Source organism: Oncorhynchus mykiss, chromosome 18, assembly GCF_057628025.1.
Source record: "Oncorhynchus mykiss isolate SJ-2025 chromosome 18, ASM5762802v1, whole genome shotgun sequence".
Lineage (NCBI taxonomy): Eukaryota > Metazoa > Chordata > Actinopteri > Salmoniformes > Salmonidae > Oncorhynchus > Oncorhynchus mykiss.
Window position 1 is genome coordinate 48,879,712 of NC_143039.1, and position 23,950 is coordinate 48,903,661.

Here is a 23,950-nt window from a genome sequence, read left to right on the forward strand (position 1 = left end):
TGGTCCACCGCCCATAGGATATCCAGCCAATTGGTCACATACACGTGTTCAGCAGATGTTATTGCGAGTGTAGCGAAATGCTTGTACATCTAATTCCGGCAGTGCAGCAATATCTAAGTAATATCTAACAATTTCACAACAAATACCTAATACACACAAATCTAAGTAAAGGAATGGAATTAAGAATATATAAATATTTGGACGAGCAATGTCAGAACGGCATAGACTAAGATACAGTAGATAGTATAGAATACAGTGTATACATATGAAATGATTAATGCAAGATATGTAAACATTATTAAAGTGACTAGTGTTCAGTTTATTAAAGTGGCCAATGATTTCAAGTCTGTGTATGTACCATCTTGTCATACCAAGATGGCATAGCAGTCAGACGTCCTTTGTCCTCGTCTTGTCGTGTCCCGTGTACCAAATATATATATTTTAAAAAATTTCGCATATCTTTTATAGATTTTCTTTTCCAAAAACTCAACTTCAAAACTCTGTCATCAATTTAAAAAAAATATATTATTTACCTCAAATATGAAATCCACAATAGAAGCTAGCCAGAAGCTAACCAGAAGCTAACCAGAAGCTAGCCAGAAGCTAACCAGAAGCTAACCAGGAGCTAGACAGAAGCTAACGTTAGTATTCAGCTAACCACAGTTTGTGGTCATCAGCTATCCTTTAGCTCGAAAAGCTATCGCCAGTTTTGTACAACGTGACTCAGACCAGAACATACCGGATCTATTTTTCTCTCCATATCCCCGGATTTCAACCGCAAGCTCTGGACATTTACACCTGGATCTCACAGCTAGCTAGCTGCTATCCGTGTGACTATTGGCTTACGTCGTTCCCGGAGCAAACATAAATTATTCCGGAGCTAGCCAGCCTAGCCTATCCGTGATTGTAGCCCAGGAGTGGCTGATGGAACTATTCAGCTGTTTTACTGCCAATGCGGAGCCCCACCGGGCCTTCACGACTGGACTACCGATGTAATCTGCCCAAGGGAGTTATCCAACTGGCCCCTCCGTTGCGACGTTTCCTGAATGCCCATCTGCGGCCCGCTAATCATTAGCTGTCTTATCGGCTGCTATCTGAATAGGTCTATCGGACAATTCTTCTTGGGTCACTATAACTATAACTATTTTGCCAATTGGATTGATCCCCTCTACCACACGAAACCCCACTAATCTACCGACGGAAACGCACAAGGTGGCTAAAAACAGACCTCCATCCTATGCTAGCTTGCTACCGATGGCCCGGCTAGCTGTCTGAATCGCCGTGACCCCAACCAACCCAACTACTCACTGGACCCTTATGATCACTCGACTAAGCATGCCTCTCCTTAAAGTCATTATGCCTTGTCCATTGCTGTTCTGGTTAGTGTTAATTGGCTTATTTCACTGTAGAGCCTCTAGCCCTGCTCATTATACCTTATCCAACCTTTCAGTTCCACCACCCACACATGCGATGACATCACCTGGTTTCAATGATGTTTCTAGAGACAATATCTCTCTCATCATCACTCAATACCTAGATTTACCTCCACTGTATTCACATCCTACCATAACTTTGTCTGTACATTATACCTTGAAGCTATTTTATCGTCCCCAGAAACCTCCTTTTACTCTCTGTTCCGGACGTTCTAGACAACCAATTCTCATAGCTTTTAGCCGTACCCTTATTCTACTCCTCCTCTGTTCCTCTGGTGATGTAGAGATGAATACAGGCCCTGCAGTGCCTAGCTCCACTCCTATTCCCCAGGGGCTCTCTTTTGATGTCAAACGCTCCCTGAAACATTTCAGCGAGCAGGCCTTTCTAATCGACCTGGCCGGTGTATCCTGGTAGGATATTGATCTCATCCCATCAGTAGAGGATGCCTGGTTATTTTTTTAAAATGCCTTCCTCACCATCTTAAAAAAGCATGCCCCATTCAAGAAATGTAGAACCAGGAACATATATGGTTCTCTCCAGACCTGACTGCCCTTGACCAACACAAAAACATCCTATGGCGTTCTGCATTAGCATCAAACAGCCCCCTTAATATGCAACTTTTCAGGGAAGCTAGAAACCAATATACACAGGCAGTTAGAAAAGCCAAGGCTAGCTTTTTCAAGCAGAAATTTGCTTCCTGCAACACAAGCTCATTAAGGTTCTGGGACACTGTAAAGCCCATGGAGAAAATAGAACACCTCCCAGCTGCCCACTGCACTGAGGCTAGGAAACACTGTCACCACCGATAAATCCATTTTAATTGACATTTTCAATAAGCATTTTTCTACAGCACTGCACCCCCCATATCAACTCGCCCAAGCCTTCCCCATTTCCCCTTCTCCCAAATCCAGTCAGCTGATGTTCTGAAAGAGCTGCAAAATCTGGACCCTTACAAATCAGCCGGGCTAGACAATCTGGACCCTTTCTTTCTCAAATTATCTGCCGAAACTGTTGCAACCCCTATTACTAGCCTGTTCAACCTCTCTTTCGTGTTGTTTCAGATTCCCAAATATTGGAAAGCAGCTGTGGTCATCCCCCTCTTTAAAGGGGGTGACACTCTTGACCCAAACTGCTACAGACCTATATCTATCCTACCTTGCCTTTCTTAGGTCTTCGAAAGCCAAGTCAACACACAGATTACCGACCATTTCGAATCCCACCATACCTTCTCCGCTATGCAATCTGGTTTCACAGCTGGTCATGGGTGCACCTCAGCCACGCTCCAGTTCCTAAACGATATCTTCGGCGATGTCATTTACAAAATATGCTCCAATACCCTTCTCAATAAATTGGATGCAGTCTATCACAGTGCCATCCGTTTTGTCACCAAAGCCCCATATACTACCCACCACTGCGACCTGTACGCTCTCGTTGGCTGGCCCTCACTTCATACTCGTTGCCAAACCCACTGGCTCCAGGTCATCTACAAGACCCTGCTAGGTAAAGTCCCCCCTTATCTCAGCTCGCTGGTCACCATAGCAGCACCCACCTGTAGCACGTGTTCCAGCAGGTATGTCTCTCTGGTCACCCCCAAAACCAATTCTTCCTTTGGCCGCCTCTCCTTCAAGTTCTCTGCTGCCAATGACTGGAACGATCTACAAAAATCTCTGAAACTTTAAACACTTATCTCCCTCACTAGCTTTAAGCACCAGCTGTCAGAGCAGCTCACAGATTACTGCACCTGTACATAGCCCATCTATAATTTAGCCCAAACAACTACCCCTTCCCCTACTGTATTTATTTATTTATTTTACTCGTTTGCACCCCATTATTTATATTTCTACTTTGCACATTCTTCTACTGCAAATCTACCATTCCAGTGTTTTACTTCCTATATTGTATTTACTTTGCCACCATGGCCTTTTTTTGCCTTTACCTCCCTTATCTCACCTCATTTGCTGACATTGTATATAGACTCATTTTTGTACTGTATTATTGATTGTATGTTTGTTTTACTCCATGTGTAACTCTGTGTTGTTGTATGTGTCGAACTGCTTTGCTTGGCCAGGTCGCAATTGTAAATGAGAACTTGTTCACAACTTGCCTACCTGGTTAAATAAAGGTGAAATAAAAAAATAAAAAAAATGTAGGCAGTAGCCTCTCTGCTAGTAATGGCTATTTAACAGTCTGATGGCCTTGAGATAGAAGCTGTTTTTCAGTCTCTCTGTTCCAGCTTTGATGCACCTGTACTGAACTCGCCTTCTGGATGATAGTGGGGTGAACAGGCAGTGGCTCGGGTGGTAGTTGTCCTTGATGGTCTTTTTGGACTTCCTGTGACATCAGGTGCTGTAGGTGGCCTGGAGGGCAGGTAGTTTGCCCCCGGTGATGCGTTGTGCCGACCGCACCACCCTCTGGAGAGCCCTGTGGTTGTGGGTGGTGCAGTTGCCGTACCAGGTGGTGATATCAAAAATTTGTGAGGGTTTTAGGTGACAAGTCAAATTTATTCAGCCTTCTGAGGTTGAAGAGGCGCTGTTGTGCCTTCTTCTCCACACTGTCTGTGTGGGTGGACCATTTCAATTTGTGCGTGATATGTACGCCTGAGGAACTTAAAACTTTCCAACTTCTCCACTGCTGTCCTGTTGATGTGGATAGGGGGGTGCTCCCTCTGCTGTTCCCTGAAGTCCACGATTATCTCCTTCATTTTGTTCACGTTGAGTGAGAGGTTATTTTCCTGACACCACACTCAGAGAGCCCTCACCTCCTCACTGTAGGCTGTCTCGTCATTGTTGGTAATCAAGCCTACTACTGTTGTGTCGTCTGCAAACTTGATGATTGAGGTGGAGGCGTACAGGACCACACAGTCATGGGTGAACAGGGAGTACAGGAGGGGGTTGAGCACGCACCCTTGTGGGGCCCCAGTGTTGAGGATCAGCAAAGTGGAGATGTTGTTTCCTAGTTTCACCACCTGGGGGCAGCCCGGCAGGAAGTCCAGGACCCAATTGCACAGGGCGGAGTTCAGACCCAGGTCCTCAAGCTTAATGATGAGCTTGGAGGGTAGTCATTTAGTTCAGTTACCTTTGCATTCTTGGGTACAGGAACAATGGGTGGCCATCTTGAAGCATGTGGGGACAGCAGACTGGGATAGGGAGTCAACATGGGCCAGCATCCCTGTGGAACGCTTTCAACACCTTGTAGAGTCCATGCCCCGACGAATTGAGGCTGTTCTGATGTTTTTTACACTCAGTGTAGTACCTGAATGTACTAATAATATTTTTTAAAGCTGTGAGTGAAAATATAATCAGGTACAAAATGGAGTAAATAAATGTTATCACACCTGGCTTGATGATATGAAACATGCTACATCCAGTAAGAAATTCAACGTGTTATTTTCTAGTCACAGAACTTGACTGCAAATATCAGAATATCCATCAGGCCTTGAGGCTAAGATGCCGTAAATAGCCGACTACTAGGTAGAGAGTGTGAGGTGTTCCACATGTGTTAATTTTATTGAAATACATATTCCTGAGGGAATTGGTTATATACTTTTCTTATTCAATTGCATTTTCCAAATGTCTGATTTCTGATCTCTCAGCCGCAATGTGTTTTCATTGTCAATATTGCATGCCTGATTTATTGTGAGGAAAATAAAGTATCTCTTGCAGCCTATGCCATTTTTGTGGTCATGTGAGGACCTCTTGTGGTAGGTAGTCTGTAGTACAGTACAATTAGTACCTTCCCTCATTCATAACCAATTAGAACCACAATCCTAACCCTAAACTTAACCCTAGCTTCATGTCCACATCCCAGTTCAACCCTAACCCTAGCATCAACCACAACCCTACCCCTAACACTAGCTTCATGTCCACATCCCAGTTCAACCCTAACCCTCAACCACAACCCTAACCCTAACCTTAGCTTCATGTCCACATTCCGGTTCAATCCTAACCCTCAACCACAACCCCAACCTTAACCTTGGTTTATTCTACTTCATTTTGGTTTATCCTACTTTATTCTACATTGTATCCTACTTTTCTCTTTGGGCCTGTAAGGTGCTAAAGCTCAGCTCTACCTGGCTCTCCCTTTGGCACTTGGTGCAGGAGGTCAGCTCTGGGTAGCTCTGGGTAGCTCTGGCTGGCTCTGGCTCAGTTACATCAGTTCAGTGAAAACCTTTCTGGGGACTTAAGCTTATTCTTATTTTGTTATGGAAACATGGCACTCTCCGCTCCTTAGCACACATGCACTCACTCAAGCACATGCATACACTCCTCCACCCATCCACTCACACACATACACTCATCCACCCATCCACTCATCCACCCATCCACCCACACATATACATTTATGCTACACACACATCACAAGTCTACCAGACTCTTAGTGTTATTGCAAAATAGAGCACCATTTAAACACTTGCCCCCCAATCCACCCTTCCCCAAAACAAGTGTCAATATTGGACAATAAATTGTGCCTTTTTGTATTGTACGTATGCTAAAATGTTTTTTGGATTCTATTGAGCCATTTACTTTATGTTCGTACTGTTGCTGCATTGTCGAGGATGATCCATTTCGTTGGACAATACATTGGACAATACATTGGTGCGTGTATAAGATGTGTACCCTCCACATACAGTACGCCTAATTAAACTTGAAACTTGATGGCGATAGTGTCAGTAAAATAACCACTAGGTGGCCATAGCTGCATTGGTCAGACAGTACAGTACATTTCAACATAAATAGGATAATGAAAACTTTGCCCATCTTGGCTTACCACTGTAATGGGTAATAAGGCCTGGTTCAGCTTTGTGTCAATTTACTATGATAAAGTATTATGGCTAGAAAGGAGATGGAATTATATTTATTGACATTTCCTAAACATTGGAAAGCTGCCGCCGTCACCCCCTTCTTCAAAGGGGGTGACACTCTAGACCCAAACTGTTACAGACCTATATCCATCCTGCCCTGCCTTTCTAAAGTCTTCAAAAGGCAAGTTAACAAACAGATCACTGACTATTTCGAATCCCACCGTGCCTTCTCCGCTGTGCAATCCGGTTTCCGAGCTGATCACAGGTGCACCTCAGCCACGCTCAAGGTACTAAACGATATCATAACCGCCATTGATTAGAGACAATACTGTGCAGCCGTCTTCATCGACCTGGCCAAGGCTTTTGACTCTGTCAATCACCGTATTCCTATTGGCAGACTCAACAGCCATGGTTTCTCGAATGACTGCCTCGCCTGGTTCACCAACTACTTCTCAGATAGAGTTCCGTGTGTCATATTGGAGGGCCTGTTGTCCGGACCTCTGGCAGTCTCCATGGGGGTGCCACAGGGTTTAATTCTCGGGCTGAATGTTTTCTCTGTATATATCAATGATGTCGCTCTTGCTGCTGGTGATTCTCTGATCCACCTCTACGCAGATGACACCATTCTGTATACTTCTGGTCCTTCTTTGGACACTGTGTTAACTAACCTCCAAATGAGCTTCAATGCCATACAACACTCCTTCAATGGCCTCCAACTGCTCTTAAACGCTAGTAAAACTAAATGCATGCTCTTCAACCGATTGCTGCCCGCACCCGCACCAGCCCGCCCAACTAGCATCACTACTCTGGATGGTTCTGACTTAGAATAGGTGGACATCTACAAATGCCTAGGTGTCTGGCTAGACTGTAAACTCTCCTTCCAGACTCATAATAAACATCTCCAATCCAAAATTAAATCTAGAATCGGCTTCCTATTACGCAACAAAGCCTCCTTCACTCACATTGCCAAACATACCCTTGTAAAGCTGACTATCCTACCGATCCTCAACTTTGGCGATGTCATTTACAAAATATCCTCCAACACTCTACTCAGCAAACTGGATGCAGTCTATCACAGTGCCATTTTGTCACCAAAGTCCCATATACCACCCACCACTGCGACCTGTACGCTCTCGTTGGCTGGCCCTCGCTACATATTCGTCGCCAGACCCACTGGCTCCAGGTCATCTATAAGTCTTTGCTAGGTAAAGCTCCACCTTATCTCAGCTCACTGGTCACCATAACAACACCCACCCATAGCACGCGCTTCAGCAGGTATATCTAACTGGTTATTCCCAAAGCCAACACCTCCTTTGGCCGGCCTTTCCTTCCAGTTCTCTGCTGCCAATGACTGGAACAAATTGCACAAATCGCTGAAGTTGGAGGCTTATATCTCCCTCACTAACTTTAAGCATCAGCTATCTGAGCAGCTTACCAATCACTGCAACTGTACACAGCCCATCTGTAAATAGCCCATCCAACTACCTACCTCATCCCCATATTGTTTTTATTTACTTTTTTGCTCTTTTGTACACCAGTAGTTCTACTTGCACATCATCATCCTCACATCTATGTCTCCAGTGTTCATTTGCTAAATTGTAATTACTTCGCTACTATGGCCTATTTATTGCCTTACCTCCTTACTCCTTTTGCACACACTGTCTATAGATTTTTCTATTGTGTTCTTGACTGTACTTTTGTTTATCCCACGTGTAACTCTGTGTTGTTTGTGTCACACTGCTTTGCTTTATCTTGGCCAGGTCGCAGTTGTATTCAAGGTCGCATTCAACTCATTCAGGGCTTGATGATTAATTGACCAGTTGAATCACGTGTGCTTGTCCAGGGTTACAATAAAAATGTGTACTGTTGGGGTTACTCAAGGACCATGGTTGGGAAACACTGCCCCCCCCCCCCCCCCCCCCATAGCTATCCCTTCTCACATGTTCCTCTTGATCTGCTCATCATCTTCTACTTCTAAAATCTCACAAGAATAACATGCATTAATACCATTGTTTCATAGGCTTCACATTACTTAGGTTACAGTATTACAAGTATAATTGATCACATGTAGAAAAAAAGGAGGAAGGGAAGCGCTGCTAAGGTACAAAATAGTAGGATTTGATAGACAGAAGGTGCTCTTTGGTAAAAGGGGTAAATTGGTCATCAAAAAGAAAGGAGGACCAAGGCACTCTTCATATCATTAATTAAAATGCCTTAATTTGTATGGCATGTTCAATGGAAACAATGTTTAAACATTCCGATGCGTTTCATCTGCATGGTCTTCAACAGGGAGTTAATAGGTGATCGCATATTTCAAATGAGCCTACTAGTTTTACAAATTAGGTTGCTGACAATGGCTAGAGGTTTATGGCTGTTTGACAGAGTTGTCACTGGCTGAATCACAATACACATTGTTGTTGGACATGATGTAGGCCAGGGTTCCCCGCAAGTTTTCTGACCAATTTATATATATATATATATATATATATATATATATATATATATATATATATATATATTATATATAAATAAGACTGTTGGAAAAGCATTCCAGGTGAAGCTGGTTGAGAGAAGGCCAAGCGTGTGCAAAGCTGTCATCAAGGCAAAGGGTGGCTACTTTGAAGAATCTCAAATATATTATATTTTGTTTAACACTTTTTTGGTTACTGTCACGCCCTGACCTTAGATAACTTTTATTTCTCTATTTTGGTTAGGTCAGGGTGTGACTAGGGTGGGTAGTCTAGTTTTTTATTTTCTATGTTGGCCTGGTATGGTTCCCAATCAGAGGCAGCTATCTATCATTGTCTCTGATTGGGGATCATATTTAGGCAGCCTTTTCCAACCTGTTGTTTGTGGGATCTTGATTGTGTATTGTTGCTTTTTAGCCCTACAAAGCTGTACGTTTCGTTTGTTACTCTTTCTTGTTTTGTGCCGGTTATCATAAATAAAAATTATTAACCTACCCCACTCTGCATCTTGTTCTGACCATCCTTGCAACAACGATCGTTACAGTTACTACATGATTTCATGTGTGTTATTTCATAGTTTTGATGTCTTCACTATTATTCTACAATGTAGAAAATAGTACAAATAAAGAAAAAACCTTGAATGAATAGGTGTGTTCAAACATTTGACTGGTACTGTGTATATACAGTGCCTTGCAAAAGTATTCATCGAGTTTGGCGTTTTTCCTATGTTGTTGCAATACAACCTGTAATTTAAATTCATTTTTATTTGGATGTAATGTAATGGACATACCCAAAACAGTTTAAATTGGTGAAGTGAAATGGAAAAAATAACTTGTTTAAAAAATTCTGAAAAATAAAAAACGGAAAGTGGTGTGTGCATTGAGTGCATTGAGTGCCTTGCGAAAGTATTCGGCCCCCTTGAACTTTGCGACCTTTTGCCACATTTCAGGCTTCAAACATAAAAATATAGAACTGTATTTTTTTGTGAAGAATCAACAACAAGTGGGACACAATCATGAAGTGGAACGACATTTATTGGACATTTCAAACTTTTTTAACAAATCAAAAACTGAAAAATTGGGCGTGCAAAATTATTCAGCCCCTTTACTTTCAGTGCAGCAAACTCTCTCCAGAAGTTCAGTGAGGATCTCTGAATGATCCAATGTTGACCTAAATGACTAATGATGATAAATACAATCCACCTGTGTGTAATCAAGTCTCCGTATAAATGCACCTGCACTGTGATAGTCTCAGAGGTCCGTTAAACGCGCAGAGAGCATCATGAAGAACAAGGAACACACCAGGCAGGTCCGAGATACTGTTGTGAAGAAGTTTAAAGCCGGATTTGGATACAAAAAGATTTCCCAAGCTTTAAACATCCCAAGGAGCACTGTGCAAGCGATAATATTGAAATGGAAGGAGTATCAGACCACTGCAAATCTACCAAGACCTGGCCGTCCCTCTAAACTTTCAGCTCATACAAGGAGAAGACTCATCAGAGATGCAGCCAAGAGGCCCATGATCACTCTGGATGAACTGCAGAGATCTACAGCTGAGGTGGGAGACTCTGTCCATAGGACAACAATCAGTCGTATATTGCACAAATCTGGCCTTTATGGAAGAGTGGCAAGAAGAAAGCCATTTCTTAAAGATATCCATAAAAAGTGTTGTTTAAAGTTTGCCACAAGCCACCTGGGAGACACACCAAACATGTGGAAGAAGGTGCTCTGGTCAGATGAAACCAAAATGGAACTTTTTGGCAACAATGCAAAACGTTATGTTTGGCGTAAAAGCAACACAGCTGAACACACCATCCCCACTGTCAAACATGGTGGTGGCAGCATCATGGTTTGGGCCTGCTTTTCTTCAGCAGGGACAGGGAAGATGGTTAAAATTGATGGGAAGATGGATGGAGCCAAATACAGGACCATTCTGGAAGAAAACCTGATGGAGTCTGCAAAAGACCTGAGACTGGGACGGAGATTTGTCTTCCAACAAGACAATGATCCAAAACATAAAGCAAAATCTACAATGGAATGGTTCAAAAATAAACATATCCAGGTGTTAGAATGGCCAAGTCAAAGTCCAGACCTGAATCCAATCGAGAATCTGTGGAAAGAACTGAAAACTGCTGTTCACAAATGCTCTCCATCCAACCTCACTGAGCTCGAGCTGTTTTGCAAGGAGGAATGGGAAAACATTTTAGTCTCTCGATGTGCAAAACTGATAGAGACATACCCCAAGCGACTTACAGCTGTAATCGCAGCAAAAGGTGGCGCTACAAAGTATTAACTTAAGGGGGCTGAATAATTTTGCACGCCCAATTTTTCAGTTTTTGATTTGTTAAAAAGGTTTGAAATATCCAATAAATGTCGTTCCACTTCATGATTGTGTCCCACTTGTTGTTGATTCTTCACAAAAAAATACAGTTTTATATCTTTATGTTTGAAGCCTGAAATGTGGCAAAATGTTGCAAAGTTCAAGGGGGCCGAATACTTTCGCAAGGCACTGTATATATTCACCCCCTTTGCTGTGAAGCCACTAAATAAGATCTCGTGCAACCAATTACCTTCAGAAGTCACATAATTAGTTAAATGAAGTCCACCTGTGTGCAATTTCAGTGTCACATGATCTGTCACATGATCTCAGTATATATACACCTGTTCTGAAAGACCCCAGAGTCTGCAACACCGCTAAGCAAGGGGCACAACTAAGCAAGTGGCACCATGAATACCAAGGAGCTCTCCAAACAGGTCAGGGACAAAGTTGTGGAGAAGTACAGATGGTTGGGTTATAAAAAAAATATCAGAAACTTTGAACATCCCACGGAGCACCATTAAATCCATTATGGCACCACAACAAACCTGCCAAGAGAGGGCCACCCACCAAAACTCACGGACCAGGCAATGAGGGCATTAATCAGAGAGGCAACAAAGGGACCAACGATAACCGGGAAGAAGCTGCAAAGCTCCACAGTGGAGATTGGATTATCTGTCCATAGGACCACTTTAAGCAGTACACTTCACAGAGCTGGGCTTTACGGAAGAGTGGCCAGAAAAAAAGCCATTGCTTAAAGAACAAAATAAGCAAACAAGTTTGGTGTTTGCCAAAAGGCATGTGGGAGACTCCCCAAACATATGGAGGAGGTACTCTGGTTAGATGAGACTAAAATTGAGATTTTTGGCCATCAAGGAAAATGCTATTTCTGGTGCAAACTCAACACCTCTCATCACCCCAAGAACACCATCCCCACAGTGAAGCATGGTGGTGGCAGCATCATGCTGTGGGGATGTTTTTCATCGGCAGGGACTGGGAAACTGGTCAGAATTGAAGGAATGATGGATGGCACTAAATACAGGGAAATTATTGAGGGAAACCTTTTTCAGTCTTCCAGAGATTTGAGACTGGGACAGAGGTTCACCTTTCAGCAGGACAATGACCCTAAGCATACTGCTGAAGCAACACTAAAATAGTTTAAGGGGAAACATTTAAATGTCTTGGAATGGCCTAGTCAAAGCTCAGACCTCAATCCAATTGAGAATCTGTGACATGACTTAAAGATTGCAGAACCCCTCCAACTTGAAGGAGCTGGAGCAGTTTTGCCTTGAAGAATGGGCAAAAATCCCAGTGGATAGATGTGCAAAGCTTATAGAGACATACCCCAAGAGGCTTGCGGCTGAAATTGCTGCAAAAGGTGGCTCTACAAAGTATTGACTTTGGGGGGTGAATAGTAATGCACGCTCAAGTTCTGTTTTTTTTGTCTTATTTCTTGTTTGTTACACAAAAAAATGTTTTGCATCTTCAAAGTGGTAGGCATGTTGTGTAAATCAAATGATACAAACCCCCCAAAAATTCATTTTAATTTCAGGTTGTAAAGCAACAAAATAGGAAAAATGCCAAGGGGGTTGAATACTTTCGCAAGCCACTGTAAATACAGTGCATTCAGACAGGATTCAGACACACATTTTGTTACGTTACAGCCTTATTCTAAAATGGATTAAATATATATTTTTTCCCTCATAAATCTACACACAATACCCCATAATGACAAAGCAAAAACAGGTTTGGAGAAATTTTTGCAAATGTATTAAATATAATAAACTGAAATATTACATTTACATAAGTATTCAGGCCCTTTACTCAACACTTTGTTGAAGTACCTTTGGCAGCGATTACAGCCTCGAGTCTTCTTGGGTATGACGCTACAAGCTTGGCACACCTGTATTTGGGGAGTTTCTCCCATTCTTCTCTGCAGATCCTCTCAAGCTCTGTCAGGTTGGATGGGGAGCGTCGCTGCACAGCTATTTTCAGGTCTTTCCAGAGATGTTCAATCGGATTTAAGTCTGTGCTCTGGCTGGGTCACTCAAGGATATTCAGAGACTTGACCCGAAGCCACTCCTGCGTTGTCTTGGCTTTGTGCTTTGGGTCGTTGTCCTATTGGAAGGTGAACCTTCACCTCAGTCTGAGGTCCTGAGCGCTCTGAAGCAGGTTTTCATCAAGGATGTGCTTTGTTCTGTTTATCTGTCCCCTCAATCCTGACTAGTCTGCCAGTCCCTGCCTCTGAAAAACATCCCCACAGCATGATGCTGCCACCATCATGCTTCACTGTAGGGATTGTGCCAGGTTTCCTCCAGACGTGACACTTGGCTTTCAGGTCAAAGAGTTCAATCTTGGTTTCGTCAGACCAGAGAATCTTGTTTCTCATGGCCTGAGAGTCCTTTGGGTGCTTTTTAGCAAACTCCTAGTGGGCTGTCATGCGCCTTTTACTGAGAGCTGCAGAGATGGTTGTCCTTCTGGAAGGTTCTCCAATCTCCACAGAGGAATGCTTGAGCTCTGTCAGAGTGGCCATTGGGTTTTTTGGTCACCTCCCTGACCAAGGCCCTTCTCCCCCGATTGCTCAGTTTTGCCGGGCAGCCAGCTTTAGGAATAGTCTTGGTGGTTCCAAACTTCTTCCATTTAAGAATGATGGAGGCCACTGTGTTCTTAGGGACCTTCAATGATGCACACATTTTTTCCTACGCTTTCCGAGATCTGTGCCTTGACACAATCCTGTCTCGAAGCTCTACAGACAATTCCTTAGACCTCTTGGGACCTTATATAGACATGTGTGAGTGCCTTTCTAAATCATGTCCAATCAATTGAATGTAACACAGTTGGACTCCAAGTTGTAAAAACATCTCAAGTACAATCAATGGTAACAGGATGCACCTGAGCTCAATTTCGAGTCTCATAGCAAAGGGTCTGAATACGTATTCTACCGTTCAAAAGTTTGGGGTCACTTAGAAATGTCCTTGTTTTTGAAAGAAAACCTATTTTTTTGTCCATTAAAATAACATCAAATTGATCAGAAATAGAGTGTTGACATTGTTAATGTTGTAAATGACTATTGTAGCTGGAAACGGCAGATTTGTGATTGGAATATCTACATAGGTGTACAGAGGCCCACTATCAGCAACCATCACTCCTGTGTTCTAATGACACATTGTGTTAGCTAATCCAAGATTATAATTTTAAAAGGCTAATTGATCATTAGTGTCACATTCGTTGTAAGGATCGGACCAAGGCGCAGCATGAGTAGAGTTCCACATAAATTTAATAAATCGAAACTCACTGAACAAAACAAACAAATGAAACGTGAAGATACTGATGTGCACTAAGGCAATACATAGACAAGATCCCACAACAGAAAGTGGGAAAAAGGGCTGTCTAAGTATGATTCCCAATCAGAGACAACGATAGACAGCTGCCTCTGATTGGGAACCACACTCGGCCACAAACAAAGAAATAGACAACATAGAATGTACACAACATAGACTGTACAAAACTAGAGTAGCCACCCTAGTCACACCCTGACCTAACCAAAATATATAGAAAAACAGAGATATCTAAGGTCAGGGCGTGACAATTTGAAAACCCAATTATGTTAGCACAACCGAAAACTGTTGTGCTAATTAAAGAAGCAACAAATCTGGCCTTCTTTAGAATAGTTGTGTATCTGGAGCATAGCATTTGTGGATTCAATTACAGGCTCAAAATGACTAGAAACAAAGACTTTCTTCTGAAACTTGTCAGTCTATTCTTGTTCTGAGAAATGAAGGCTATTCCATGCGAGAAATTGCCAAGAAACTGAAGATCTCGTACTACGCTGTGTACTACTCCCTTCACAGAACAGCGCAAACTGGCTCTAACCAGAATAGAAAGAGGAGTGGGAGGCCCCAGTGCACAGTGTCAGTATCTTGGCAATTTCTCGCATGGAATAGTTTTCCCACTCATAATATAGAGAGATATGTGATAGTATACAAATGTAAGCAAGATTTGGGATTATTATGTTTTAGTCAAATAATATGTATGTTTGGGCTTCTTGTAGTCAATTTGCAGTCGATAAATGATGTGAAATCTAAATATCACATGACATCTAAGGATTAGGTCTACTGTATAAAATGTGATATAAAAAAGTTTATTTTTTCCCAAACCCTTTGTAATGTATTATGATCCAAGCACCGCGATGCATAGAGGTAGGCCTACAGTATCCTTGTACTAGCCTCAAAAGGAGGGGCGACGCGGACGCGCGCTCAAGGTTTGCATGCTGGCGCGCGTGGGTAAAACACTTGCAGTTCGCATGTCAGCTGTGGCAAGAAACTTCATTAAACCTCGACTATGCCGTGATAGTACTCGAATTGTTTTCGTTTTTTTGTCACACGTTTTTAAACAAGTGGTATTTCCTCTAGGATTTCCTATTTGTATTCTTCTTTCAGTATGGTCTTAAACGCAAAAACATGGAATGTATATCTGTGTGGAAACTAACGTGGGGTTTAAATCTCACGGTTGTTTTGCTTTCCATCGTTCGGGAGTGCTGCCTACAGGATACTGCAGCAAGTCTTTGAAAGGATATTTGCCCTTAAAATATACTTTACTATTGAGTTTCTTTTTTCAGTCAGTTTTGGAGGACAGAATACACATTTTTACTACAGTTTTGGCAAGATAATACATTGCTGAAAATGGAGACTGTCATTGAAAGAGAATGCAGTGCGCTCGGAGGACTTTTTCAAACAGTGATAGGCGACATGAAGGTAACACTTCGGGGACTCATGTATTCATTGTTTATCTTAATACCCTACGTAACCTAAATAAATATTATCTTCATTTTAATTTTTAATAGAATAATACGTTTTATTGATATGGCAGTATATTATATTATACATACCCTTATATGTTTATACCTAATCGATGTGACATTGACTGTGATAGATAAAGGGCATGCAATTATATTTGATTTTGCAGAATACGATAAAAAAATTAAGAGTGGCTGGTAGGCAAATTATTGTGTACAGCCTAGGTTACTAAATTGCGCTCACGGAGGGACTGCCTAGAATCGAGATACGTGTGTTCTGATTCGTTGACAACAAACGGACGCATATAAAAGGCTAAATGATCCAGGATATGGATTAGAATAGAATGTTCTAAAACCACGTCAATCAAGTAGCAGTAAATGCATGTCCTGAAGGTTTCCCCTTGACTTTTGTTCTGAGGAGAGCAATAAAATGTCACTGTTGAGATGTGAAACTCATTTAGGCTACGCATCTGTTTTTATTTTGCTTTTATCTTACACTCAACAGTTGGAAATGAAAGAAATGCTATTTTTGCACAATGTCATCTCCGAAGGAAGCATGACAGTGTGTATTTTCTATGCTTAGCCTAACAAGCAGAGAGAGATAAAATAATATAAAATATAATATTGTCGCACGCTCCAGTCTGCCCGAAAGTGTTGGCGCGCCTATTCTTACACGTTCCCACCTGTTCCTCTGACAACTGAATGCATTACCCCCCTCCCCCCCCCCCCCCCCCCCCTCATATTACAACCTACAATGTGTTGTAATAATTGCGTTGTTTGTTATTTCATATGCCTTGCGACCGTGATATATAGGCGTAAAGGGCCGAGACAATAAAAGGACACAGTGGAAGTATAAATTCAACCACACCTTTGTTTTATCACAAAACCAGATAACAACCTATTTCCAGTGAAGTCCACAAAGCATATTGCATGTACAGTAACAGACAGTTGTTACATGACCTACAGCATGGTCAAGCAAGTTAATGTTTCCAACTTCAATATTTCAACATCATAAAATCACCTCTGCCTAGTCTAATACAGTGACAACTAAAAGATACCAAAAACAATTTAGTGCAATCAACGTAAGCTAAATATGTGGCTCGCCATGGTTCTGATTTGTGTTCGTGCAAGTAGAAAAACATGTCGACTCACCCTACTTGTAGAGAAACGCCAACGCCATCCTCCTCTCTTGACGAAACGGTCTATCACTCTGTCATACAGTACACACTTTTATTTTTTTGTTGTCCTAGGCTACCTAGCTAAAATGCTTACTCGCTAGCCTAGTTAACATTAGCCTTCTACATCTAGCTACTTATTGAACTTCCATCCTCTCAGGCCAGGGGCACAACAATGTATGTATGGTTGGATCAGAATCGCCTTTATAATCATTGGCCAGTACTGGAGAATTAAGTAAAACTACAAGTCCAAATCTCCAGCCATGGCTTATGTAGGAAAGGAACAATTTTAGCCACCAGAGGACAACAACACAACGAAATGCAACAATTAAAGTTTTAGGTCAAATCTTTTGTCAAGGGAGGCCGATGCTCGCTGGCTTTCCTTGCCTTCAATGCTACCGGCGGCAACAATGTCATACTCGTTTTGACCAGACAGCGTAAGATAGAGGGCCTGCACATACCGAGGGGCTCTGTTTCGTGCTTTCTCCGGTGAAATACATTCAGCCTTTTGCAAATTGTAGGAAAATTATGAAACACAGAGAGGCGAAAGATAAAAAAAAATAATAATACAAAATATTGGTCAGTTGTTTTGGGAAGCCAGGCTTCCTTTGGCATCCATGAATACAGCCACTGGTGGTGGATAAACATTTGATGTAGGAGAATAGAGATTGAGATTCCAAACAAATGAAAACCGCGATGTCCATGATCTGGTTTGAGAAACTTTTGCAAAGCCATGTGATCAACTCTGCTTAACTATAAACTATTTCAGAGAAATGGGCAACGTTTGTAGATTCTGATGACGACAAATGCTTTCCAGTGGTCTAACATTAGGCAGAAATATGTTTATTGATGATAGCCTTCTACAGCCATTTCAGACAGGTTTTACTAGACCTGTGTAATAAACCATTTTCGTAGGTGGAGGGCTTTTCCAAAGGGCACCAGGAATTACACTCTGGTTTGCTGGCGGATGTGTACATGTGTGGGTGGGGATTTTCTGTGTGCCTATATTTGCTCGCCAATGTTTGTGCTTAAATTGAATCAGCGTGCTGGATGGTGTGTGTGTGTGTGTGTGTGTGTGTGTGTGTGTTAATACATCATTCATTTAGATACTGTTCACACATCCCTTATTGTCTTTAACAGACATATTACCATTCATCTGTTTAACTGGAACCAATCCTACATGCCTTTCCTGAGCTCCAAGCGTTCTTTAAACTGTGTATAAATACTGCAGTATGAATGACAAAGAAATCATGGAATTCAGTGGTAATTGAATCATTTCAGAATTGGTTCTATAGAGGTGTACTTTTAGGTTTTATTTGTGAGTTGTGCTACTTCCTGGATCTGTTTTCTGGATACATTAAGCCTAGTCCTGAAATAAAACACAGGCTACTCAATGGTGAGTCTAGGACTATTTTTAGTCTAGGCCTAATACTGTATGTGTCTGGGAAACCGGCCCATAATGCTTTATTCTATTTATTCTATTACCCCTTCAAATGTATATGTGTTTGAGCACCATTACATTATTAATCTGTTGGCTCGAGGTTGAAGGTAATGCTATCGAGGGCATTGGATGTAGGCCTACTTTGGTTTATTAATAAGTATTTATATTAAATCAGAGTGGATCATCACTCTGGCTAAAATAATCCTCTCACTGGGGGGTTGGGGTGAAATTACTAGATGAACCATAGAACTGAAATGGATGGAAAAGATAACCAGATACAAAGCAGAGCTCTAGGGTTTATGACCATAAATTGATGGATCCATGCGAAGTCTTGTTGAGCATAGAGCCATGTTCTTTTTACCCATTTTCATTTCTGAGATGAGCACCATGCGTTAGAATTGCCTGAGTCAAAGCCTGATCTTTTTGTTTGCCTGATTCAATGCATTTTAAATGATCTGCATTTATTCAGTCACTGCATTGAATTTGAAATGCCGTTTGCGATGCTAAAATGATCTCTCAGTAGGAAATCAACGCACAGAAGCCATATAAGTGAGTGGCGTGGTGAATTCAAGCAGTGCATATTTCATGTAATTCCTCGCCCAGCGACGTAAAGGATGGGTGCCAGGGAGATTGAAGTGCAGCGTCACTGCCTCGATCGTGTTGTCACGGTAACCAATGTGGAGGGCTGGTGCCGTGGATGAACAAAAGGATGCCTGAGTGAGGCACTGAGAGACGGCAGACTTCACATGTATTCCTCCTCTCAGGGGAGTGCGGCTAGGGCACTAATCAATCACTCAAGACACATCACCTTGACAACGACAAGTCTGACAGTGTGCTATCTCGTTAACCCCACCGCCCCGTAATGTGATTGTTCGGCCCCATTATCAACTCATGGCTGTGATCCATTGCTATCACAGTAAAAAGGCTTACGGTGTATATTTTCTATGGTGTTTTCTATGTTCAAAACAATGGAGTTGTGGGTAGTTATTTGAATTGAGTAGTCTATTCAGAGAGTGAATTGAAATGCACATCTTGTATCTCAAATACACCATGTTCATGTATTATTACATATTTACTCAGAGTGGAGGAAGTTGAGCTGGAATTGAATTGACCCACCGAAGTAGTTTAACCCCTGTCTGTCTTCCTGTGCAGGTCTCCTCATCAGTCGTGGATACACTTATGAACTTTTACACACACACACACACACACACACACACACCACTAAGAAGACACTTGTGTTTGTCCACTCAGCGAGCATGTCACCCCCAGCTAGAGGCCGTTCCCTGTTGACTTCCACGGTCTCTTGCCTTCCAGCTGTGGTGAGGCCTTGTTAGCTTCACCCAGACTGCTCTGGTGACAGATGTTTACTGCATGTCCCCCAGACTATAGCTGGCTATCTACCACTTTGGCCTTTCACCACCACAGCCCTGAATTTAGACATTAGAGGCCTGAGAGGGAGGACAAGGTGCTTCAACCAGAGGCCAACATGTCATTAGACAGGCAGGCTAACCTACAGTCACCTGCTTCTAAGACGAGTGTCAGTCCTATATGGTACATCTCAGGTCCCGTGTGGCTCAGTTGCCAAGAGCATGGCGCTTGCAACCCCAGGGTTGTGGGTTCGATTCCCACGGTGGACCAGTAAGAACATGTATGTGCTCTGGTTAAGAGCGTCTGCTAAAAATGACTCAAATGTAAAGTAAAAATATTTCGGGAGGCAGGTAGCCTAGTGGTTAAGAGCACTGGGACAATAACTGAAAGGTTGCTGGTTTGAATCCATGAACTGACTGGGTGAAAAATCTGTCAATGTGCCTTTGAGCAAGGCACTTAATCATAACTGCTCTGGATGAGAGTGTCAAAAATGTACATTTGACAAAAATGTACATTTGCAATGTTCTTGCACCTCATACTGAATAAGCCTTCAAGGTCTCAGCATTCCTATGATGTTTGAAGTCTATTTAAGCAATAAGGCCTGGGGGGGGGGGGGTGGTATATGACCAATATACCACGGTTAAGGGCTCTTCTTAAGCACGACGCAATGCATAGTTCCTACCACATAGTGCCTGCCCCCCCCCCCCCCCCGAGGTGCCCTATTATAATCTGATTACCAACTAAATTGGTATATGGTCTATAATCCACTTTTTAGAACTCTTCGGTTTAGTGTAGTTCAACTTCAGTCATGGTAGCCTACATTCTCAACAGAGATACCGCAATGCACTATTGGGACTTTGAATTGAACCCAATTTGATCCTAACTGTATCCATATTGCCTGTGGGCTATTGTTTTACATACACTGAAAGTGAGAGCGGGGTCTACAATCTCAGTATGGGTCTATGGATTTACTTTATTGATCTCTCCCATTGTTGCTCTTGTATATGTGAGATTTTTCAGACATGAGCTTGCGGACATGTTGCATTAGAAATGTTTTTGTGTGTACTCCTCGTCCTCACATGTTTCTCTTTTATGTCCTCAGAGCAGTTACCCAGTGTGGGATGACTTCATCAGCAAGGCCGGGAAGCTACAATCACAGCTCAGGTAAACAAACAAACAAAGCAAAACAACACAACAAAGAAACACGGGACTTACTGCACATCTCTACACACACAGGCACACTCCATTTGCCCAACCTCATAGAAACAAAAACAAAAAATCCTTCTTCTTCAAATGTTCCTTGTTATCTGTCTAGAATTTCACACACACACTGCCCTAGGTCTGGTGAGCGTGTTTCTGGATCACAGTTGCACACAGTCACAGCTGAAGGTCATGAGGGAAGGAAGAAAATGAAAAAAAAAGGGAAAAACTTAATGAACCTATCATCAACTGAGATTAACGATCAAATCATAAAGTCATTATCTCAGCGTGGTGGATCAGCGCAGCGCGCCAGACGCTTTTATTTCAGGCCAAGGGTTACACCGGGTTAACCCGCTGAAAAACATCTCTACTTCCTTGTCCCGCTGAGGTTTGTGGAGGAAAAGGGTTCCTGAGAAATCCTGCCACTGATGTGACGGAAGCCAGCTGGAAATGTCCTCCTAGCCTCTTGGCCTTTTTCTCATTCAACAAGTCGTCTTGCATCCATAGCTCTATAGTCTCGCCTTTTACTCTCCGCAGGGAAAGCGAAACATGCGAACATTACAAACAGCACATGCATTTTTCTAGTTTTCTATTTTTGCAGCTCTTTCTCACCACATGGTAAATGGTGTGTCTACAATAGCATGTTGTGTGAAGCAAATTAGTTTTTATTTTTTTTGTTGCATCTGTGTACAGCACTGTGCATGTACGTGCTTACGTGACACACACCTCTGTAATCTAGAACAGGAGCAGTGGCACGGTGCACCAACTACATGCTATAGGGAGGGAGTTCCAGAGTGCCAAAGGGCAGAGACACATAACCTCTGCAGTGCCAATTGTGTGCGACCTAGTCCGGGTGTTTTCCAAACACCATTTTAAAGGAGAATTTAGCTTTTTAAAATTGCATTTTATAGAAGGGTCCAGACCCTTCTTTTTTTATTTATTTTTTTTGCGATTTCCTCATCCTCGTTGTGCAGCTCTGGAAAAAAAACATGAATTAATGCTCCGAAAACAGCCAAGTAAGTCCTTTTAGAACCCCCATACTGCACAACGAGGATGAGGAAGTGAATCGCTGGTTGGGGTAAGTGAAATTGCTATAAAAAATAATGTGTCTGGACCCTTCTACAACTTGCCATTCACATCCAAAATAAAAAATGGGGTATAAAACGGCCAAATTCTCCTTTTAAATATCTCATCTGAATTTAGAGTAGACACTCTTTAAGAAACCATGCTCTGCTTTAAATAACGAAGAATGCGTGCATCCACTTAGCCTTGTGTTTTTCTGAGCTCAAATGAATAGTCGTTACTTCATTAAGAATGAGAGAAAAGCAACCCTTTGGATTGCACATTGTACAACAGACTACCATCATGCAGCATGTGGCTCAGTTGAATTCCCTATCCTGAAATGATTTATGACATCAAATTGGTTGATGATACCTTGCCTACCTACTGACTTCAATTTCAGCTCAGTTTCTTGTCAACAAAGGTCAGTCTCTACTTTATACAATTTCAGGGAGGGCTGGAACAGACAATTTAGTAATGGATTTGTTTCTCTGGCTGCATGGTAATCTTAAAATGCAAGAGCATAGAGGTAAAAAAAAAAAAAAAGCCTCAACAATAATCCAGATTAAATCTACCGTGACCTCTTTATCCATAGTTTTGTACCCCCATGCAGTGTGGTTGCTTATGGTTACCACCTAAGGGGGTTTGAAATTGTGTAAATACGGGGATGGTTGAAGGTTAACATCTTCATATAGTTAGATGGTGAATACTCATGAAAGGTCATGCAAAAAAAATGGAAATCTAGTTGGATGCAACCCCAGTCTTTCCCCAAATTCAATTTCCATGTGGGGTGCAAAGGCCCCTTAAGCAACATCCATCACCCATCCGGGCCCTCTGGCATCAAATTGTCAATTGAAACCAATAGAAGCCTATAACATGTTTAGGGGGGAGGGGCGCATTAGAGCTAGATGGAGGGACCCACCGCACGTATACAATTGCAGGGTAAACACTGACCCAACCTTGACCAGACTACTAACTCTGTCCACCCCTTTCCCAAAGCATATGGTGCTACTGGTAAAGTGATTCAAACCATGGTGAATATGGGTGTTGTATGGTTGTAGGCCGATGTTGTACATACTGTATGTTCTGCTGCCAATAATAATCCGAATGGTGACCAGCTGTGTCTTTCTCATCTCCCAGGACGACAGTTGTCGCGGTAGCCGCCTTCCTGGACGCCTTTCAGAAAGTGGCTGATCTGGCAACCGGCAGCAGAGGTAAGCAGATGTACCTCATAGTCGGGGGGCTATGAAGTGTGTGTGTGTGTGTGTGGTGTGTAGGTGTGTGTGGTTTGGAGGACAAATGGCAGTGGAGTATTGTGGGGCCTGGTCGTGATGCTAAGGACACATATTGACAGAGGAAATCACGTTTTCTCCTGGTTGTTGTTGCAATCTTTCATGTTCAAATACCTGGATAAGACTTGTCATAATCATTTAGAATGATTTACAAAGACCCACATTGTAATAATGTATGTTCCCCTCTTTAGCCAGCTCTCTGCTTAACCTTTCATTTGGACTTCAAAGAGCCACTAATAGTCATGCTCAGTCACCCTCCTGTTAACCTCTAACCTGCCTTTCTGGCAGACACTTGAGCACTGAGCTGTCCACCTCATTGATGGATGCATGTACAGTATGTTTATGTCTTGGAAACTATGTTTTCCTCATACCCACTATCCTAATACACTATGATAGTGTTTTCGTCAACATAACTGGAGCTGCCTTGTCATTTCTGAAGGCATGACACTACCTAACTGACGATGTGGGGAATATTTTTGCCATACACACTTTTATGTGGTAATAGTGAGTATTACATTTATGTAATGCTATATGAATGTTTTCTGAAGGAGTAGTCTCCCTCTGTAACGGTTTTCTGTATGTGAAGGAGAGTCGGACCAAA

The 23,950-nt window shown here is 42.3% G+C and overlaps 1 protein-coding gene across 8 annotated transcripts in view; it reads left to right on the top strand.

Moving 5' to 3' along the window:
- The first annotated feature begins 15,237 nt into the window (after positions 1-15,237).
- Positions 15,238-23,950, top strand: part of LOC110496261 (MTSS I-BAR domain containing 1) — a 51,280-nt gene continuing 42,567 nt past the window's right edge. For 7 of the 8 annotated variants that reach the window (XM_021572049.3, XM_021572052.3, XM_021572051.3 and 4 more), the window contains exons 1-3: positions 15,243-15,773; positions 20,901-20,962; positions 23,198-23,271. In XM_021572049.3, coding sequence (XP_021427724.2) covers positions 15,702-15,773; positions 20,901-20,962; positions 23,198-23,271 — 208 coding nt within the window. In that variant the 5' untranslated portion in view covers positions 15,243-15,701. Of the gene's footprint in view, positions 15,774-20,900; positions 20,963-23,197; positions 23,272-23,950 lie in introns of all 8 variants that reach the window. The other variant, XM_036952836.2, reaches the window with a different exon arrangement.